At 43.2% G+C, this 6777-nt stretch overlaps 1 protein-coding gene across 1 annotated transcript in view; it reads right to left on the bottom strand.

Annotated features, from left to right (window-relative positions):
* Positions 1–411: 411 nt before the first annotated feature.
* Positions 412–6777, bottom strand: part of PIP5K1B (phosphatidylinositol-4-phosphate 5-kinase type 1 beta) — a 162104-nt gene continuing 155738 nt past the window's right edge. The window contains exon 15 of the mRNA XM_075827851.1: positions 412–1097. Within this exon, the coding sequence (XP_075683966.1) occupies positions 1095–1097 (3 nt within the window). The 3' untranslated portion in view covers positions 412–1094. The remainder of the gene's footprint in view (positions 1098–6777) is intronic.

Below are 6777 nucleotides of genomic sequence, written 5' to 3'. Positions count from 1 at the left end.
TTTTGGACCCACTCCTGGATTTGACTTACAAATACTGATGCAAAATACTAACGAAAATACCGCAAGTGTGAATGGGGCCAATGGCTTAGGATCACAGTGATGTTACAGCACAGTGATATAGAGGTAATAAGTGCTGATATTGCCTTATGTGGCAGATTGGCTGTTGGGCATCCTCAGGCCATAGGGACCTTCTTTGTAGGCCCCACGCCAGGGCCATTGTTGGTCTTATGAACCTACATTACCTAAGTGCCAGCGCCAAACCCTTTAGCAGTTGCAGTGGTGGCAATACTGGTTGTCACCCAGCTTACTTAGAAACTGATAAAACAAAGAAATTGTAGAATAGTATCTTTTTTTATATCATATAACAACACAATTTACAGGCAATTTTAGAGTAAATAAGAAACAAAAATACTGAGAACAAAATATTTATTTCTGTCATCCATAAAACTATAGTATACAGTTAATTTTCTCTAAATAAATTATACAATTTGTCATTTACAAGCAATAAACTAGATCACAATATTTCAAAGACAGTATGTACACAACATAAGGCTTAGTTATAAACAGCACATATTATTCAATGTCTCTAGTAAACATATTGATAACATCTGTATTGAAGCTGATCTCCAGGAAGAAGGAGTGCGCAGAAGCTGCATGAATTTATACTGCAACCCAACAAGACAGATCTCAGTCATCTAGATTCCAGAGGAGGGAAGAAAAAGCTACTTCATTTACTTTGCATTTATGATCTTTTGCATGGAGTTTTAGTAGGTCATGTGTCATGCCATTCACAAACATGCAAAGAAAACACCACGCGAATTCTGGGTAACGGTCACCCCAACGTCCCAGGTGATTTGCAGCAATGGAAGCAGAAACGTCAACGCTTTGTAAGAGTTCTTCACCGTTCCATAAGCAAAGTGCAACTAATTGTCCTTTTCCAGTCCACAAGCAAAGTATGTCAGGTCAAGGCAGAAGACATAACCACGCTCTCACGTCCATAGCAAATGTCAGCGAATCTCCTCTTCAGATAGGACGCTCAGTAATCTGCGTATTACAGCAAGCCGGCTCTCACAAGAAGAATCACGTGCGTCTCTTTACTGTAAATAAGAAAACAAAAAACATTCAGCATTCCATAACCAAGATCTAATAATTAATGGTAAGTTTGTCTTTTCATAAAAAAATAGGTTTTAGAGATGCTTGGTCTGCAGTCGGCACCTACAGTGAAGGAAATAAGTATTTGATCCCTTGCTGATTTTGTAAGTTTGCCCACTGTCAAAGACATGAACAGTCTAGAATTTTTAGGCTAGGTTAATTTTACCAGTGAGAGATAGATTATATAAAAAAAAAAAACTGAAAAGGAATTTTGAGGCAGATTGTGACCTGCCTACGCTTTTTTGTGGCGTTTTTCGTCCGCACCCATTCAGGACCATGGAAAAAACGAAGCAAACAACGCTTTTTCTGCCTCCCATTGATTTTTAATGGGAGGTCAGAGGTGGAATCGCGGCAAGAAAGGACATGCCGCTTTTTTCCTCGCAAGTGGCCAACAGCCGCCCGGGGGAAAAAAAAGCTGTTTTCTAGTCAAAATCAGCGCCAAAAACTCTGTGTGAACTGGGTCTAAGACCACCTGTAGTGTAGTCGTCCCAGTCTCAATCTGATCAAAACAATACATACCAATATTTCAGACCAATCAGGAGAAATAAAGTCATTTATCTGATCAGCTCTCCACAGATAAAAGGAATAACAAACAACTCAATAGAACCGAGACAACAATCTATTCATTTTGAGAACTGATACTGTCTCACACACACATACACAAATATACACACCCGAACAAATTATTCACACAAATGTGTGGTCAAACTTTCTAAAATGATTTGCTTTAGATTAAAAACTCTTCCAGAGCCACTGTTTAGCTAGGACTTCTACCGTGATGGTTGCCAACCTACTGAAACAGGTAGAACTTCTTTATCAAATTTCAAATGAACACATGGGTACATCATGCTGCTTGTCAGAACAAGGAACCTGTGTATTCTAAAATATGTCAAATTACATAATGCAATGTAGAAAGCCAATAGCTATAACCATACATGTAGAATATATGCTATAGTGATGTCACTATATACAGTATATATAATAGTGTAAGCTTTGTGATTTGTTAATCATAAGGAATAATGCACCACCTATGTTCCAAACGTGGAGATCTATCTATCTATCTATCTATCTATCTATCTATCTATCTATCATCTATCTATCTATCTATCTATCTATCTATCTATCTATCTATCTATCTATCTATCTATCTATCTATCTATCTATCTATCTATCGCATATCTATCTATCTATCTATCTATCGCATATCTATCTATCTATCTCATATCTATCTATCTATCTATCTATCTATCTATCTATCTATCTATCTATCTATCTATCTATCTATCTATCTATCTATCTATCTATCTATCTATCTATCTATCTATCTATCTATCTATCTATCTTTGTGTTTAGTACAGTGTTAATTTATTAACATGACATGCTCAAACACTATTGGTCGCGTAACAGCAATATTAAAGAAAAAAGTGAACATCCAGTCTTAAGCATGTAGTGTTATACACAGGTACATGGCCTGTGTAGATCAGGTTACATCTGGTGATAGGGCGGTCATAGCATTTATCTGAAGTAGAAATGAGAACCTCAGAAAACAAGCAAAAATATCACACAACTAGAGAGAATAGTTGGTACACGGGAGAACTAGTTATGGAGTGGACCCTGTCAATGGGAATAACTATGAGTGTTGCTTACATAACTATGGGATACTTCAAAATATAGTTCTGGGTCCAATAGGTGATTGCAGTAAATCAATACAATGAAGGCTCTATGGTTGCATATGTCGGCCATTGACCACTATAAACGTACACTTTTCAATACAATGGGAAAAAAAGATATAATGAAGTATACCACTTGAATGTACTCCCAAAAGACATTCTTTTAGCATATGTCAGGCCCAATAAGGCTACCAGAATGTTAGGCATATAGGTTAGAAGCATTTCATGGCGTTTATGCCAAACATGCGCCATGGTATTTAATAGCCTAATACAATTAAATGGATTATCTGGAAATATCAACAGCAATATGTTTTCTCCCTTTCTTTTGTGCATTTAGTCCAGGGGTCTCAAACTCGGCCGGGTAAGTGGGCCACATATAGAAAAAATGGGAAGTTGACGGGCCGCATTACTTTCAAATTTGATACAATACAAAATTATTGTTAATCAATTAGTTATTTGAACTACTATAACACTATATTAGTAGAATAATAATACTACATTACTATAAAAATAGCGCTAGATTTAAAATTTGAGATATTTCTCCACGTGCTTATTTCAACAATCCAGCTTTCCAGTTTAAGTGTCGCTAAATGCAGTCCGGCGGCTCAGTTAGCACACATGTCAAGATTGGGCAGCCCCTTTTTAGATAGTGCCGCAGTGCCCTCTGTGGATGCTGCCGCAGTGCCCTCTGTGGATGCTGCCGCAGTGCCCTCTGTGGATGCTGCCGCAGTGCCCTCTGTGGATGCTGCCGCAGTGCCCTCTGTAGATAATGCAACACACCCCTAGATAAGGCCACAGTGCCCTCTGTAGATAAGGCCACATTGCCCTCTGTAGATAAGGACACAGTGCCCTCTGTAGATAATGCAACACACCCCTAGATAAGGCCACAGTGCCCTCTGTAGATAAGGCCACAGTGCCCTCTGTAGATAAGGCCACAGTGCCCTATGTAGATAATGCAACACACCCCTAGATAATGCCAGTGTCCTCTTCAGATACTGCCACACACCCACTTGTAGATAATGCCACAGTGCCCTCTGTAGATAAGGCCACAGTGCCCTCTGTGGATGCTGCCGCAGTGCCCTCTGTAGATAATGCAACACACCCCTAGATAAGGCCACAGCGCCCTCTGTAGATAAGGCCACAGTGCCCTCTGTAGATAATGCAACACACCCCTAGATAAGGCCACAGTGCCCTCTGTAGATAAGGCCACAGTGACCTCTGTAGATAAGGCTACAGTGCCCTCTGTAGATAAGGCCACAGTGCCCTCTGTAGATAATGCAACACACCCCTAGATAAGGCCACAGTGCCCTCTGTAGATAAGGCCACAGTGACCTCTGTAGATAAGGCTACAGTGCCCTCTGTAGATAAGGCCACAGTGCCCTCTGTAGATAATGCAACACACCCCTAGATAATGCCAGTGTCCTCTTCAGATACTGCCACACACCCACTTGTAGATAATGCCACAGTGCCCTCTGTAGAGGCTGCCACAGTGCCCTCTGTAGAGGCTGCCACAGTGCCCTCTGTATAGGCTGCCACAGTGCCCTCTGTACATTCTCCCACAGAGCCCTCTGTACATTCTCCCACAGCGCCCTCTGTAGATGCTGCCACAGTGCCCTCTGCAGATGCTGCCACAGTGATGTCAGGGGCTTGCCCAGAGCTGGAGTCCCGGAGCAGAGCCGCTTCTGCCACTCTGCCTGGGATTCCAGCTCTGCTCCTGACATCACTGTCCATATATGGACAGAGATGTCAGGGGCAACCCCAGAGCTGGAGTCCCAGGCAGAGCGCTAGTAGGCTCTTCCTGGGACTCCAGCTGTGCTCCTGACATCACTGGGACTCCTGCTCTGGGGAAGCCCCTGACATCATTGTCGATGTATGGACAGCGATGTCAGAGGCTCCCCAGAGTCCCGGAGCAGAGCCGATAATAGCGCTCTGCCCGGGACTCCGCTCTGGGGAAGACCCTGACACACTGTCCATATATGGGCAGATATGTCAGGGAATTCCACAGAGTCCCGGAGCAGAGCTGACACCAGCGCTCTGCTCGGGACTCCGGCTCTGGGGAAGCCCCAGACATCGCTGTTCATATGTGGACAGCGATGTCAGGGAATTCCACAGAGTCCAGGAGCAGAGCCGACACCAGCGCTCTGCTCCGCTCTGGGCAAGACCCTGACACACTGTCCATATATGGGAAGCGATGTCAGGGAAATTCCACAGAGTACCGAAGCAGAGCCTGTACTAGCGCTCTGCCCGGGACTCCAGCTCTGGGGAAGTCTCAGAACAGAGCCGATACTAGCGGCTCTGTGTCCCGCGGGCTGCAGATGACAGCCCCAGGGGCCGCATGAGACCCCTGATCTAGTCTATATTTTAGATGCTAGGGGATTCAAAAGACCACAAATCTCCCTTAACAATCTAGCGCAACTATTTCTATCACAGCCGCATTGCATGTATTATTGCGGGTCAACAGACTTTGTTAATCTCAAACATAAAACAGTTTGCCTTTAGGCCTTCCATCTACTTCTGTAATGAAAAAAAGCACAATAACGGCCAAGCTATAGTTCGGTAGCACAGCCGCTATGCAATGTACAGACCCAACTGCTTCCGGCTCCGTACATTGCATACTGTGCAATGATATCCTGTGCCTGCAGGCAGCCGGAGCAGCACAGGATATCTGACCCGCACCGATGATATATCCGGTGGATAGGTCATCAGTTGTCTGGTAGTGGACAACCCCTTTAAACCGGCAGCCCATTAATTTTAAATGAGAACTGTGTAGTGATTAATTTCTCCTGTGGTGGCGCTGCAGGAGAATTGAACACTTGCTGCCGGGTTCCCGCACAAATTATAGCTGATTGCTGAGGGTCCCTGTGATCATCTTATAGCTAAGGGTTAATTGTCTGAAGCAGTGAAGCGGTTGCTTGGGATCAAACATAACTGTAATAGGCACTTGGCTAGATGTCATGGGGTTTGAAGCTGCTCTATCATGACCAGTTCCTTCCTAGTGGAAACTCTTGCTTTGTATAAAGGGCAAATAAAGGGCAAATTAATGCATAGAACCTGCTGACAACTATACAGCTAGTCCTACACACAGCATAGCTGCCATAAAGAGTCTAACCCCTCCGTGAACAAGCATTCTCAGATTGACCGAACATGCATGTTGACTGGCAGGGGTAGAGGGGATGAAGCAGCGTGTCACCATGTAGGATATGTGACAAAGGTGAGCCTGGTAGCTGCACTGGCACTTACTCAGTTTTATGTTGCATGTATTTTATATTAATGAGAGTTAAACAGCAGACTGTTTATTTTCATGGGAAAAATGAATATTGGCATTCATGTTTTCACTTGCAGCCAGATGGCTTGTGAATAGGATTCTGGTAGTCATTTGTAGCATTCACAGTATGGTAAGAAGCCAGAAGCACATTCACAATTAACCAACAAATGGATAAATACAATTTTATGTCTGGTGCTTTCTGTAATGATCGCTCTACCAAGATGTACTGGAAACGCCTGTTTACATACACACGCACGTACGCACGCACACACTTATCAAGAGAGTCAAAAAGAACACTTGACAAAGGAAAAAAAGTGACTTTTAGGCCAGAATGCACTCTGCTTAAAAAAATAACTGTGACAGAGAACAAAGACTGTAAATATGGCTGTAAAAAGGTACTGAGAGTGTTTCGAGGTGGGACATGTAAACATCATAGCATTCTTCAGATAGCCGAACATAATCAAATGTCAAAGTCTGAAAATATTAAATTTTTTTACGATTTTCAGCTGAGCTGAACTCACACACTGTCACGATCTGTGGGTATGTGTACTCACTGGGCCATACCGCCGTAGCGGGAAAGCAACTGGCCACACAGTGTACCACGTAAAGTCTATAGTCCGAGTAATGGTACCTGTGGTAGTACAGACAGTAGCGATAGTTAGGCTCGGATGGGACCTTGGCAACAGACGT

This window comes from Rhinoderma darwinii, chromosome 1 (genome assembly GCF_050947455.1).
Source record: "Rhinoderma darwinii isolate aRhiDar2 chromosome 1, aRhiDar2.hap1, whole genome shotgun sequence".
In the NCBI taxonomy this organism is placed as follows: Eukaryota; Metazoa; Chordata; class Amphibia; order Anura; family Rhinodermatidae; genus Rhinoderma; species Rhinoderma darwinii.
Note: the sequence above shows the minus strand (reverse complement) of the source record. Positions and strands in the feature narration are given on the sequence as shown.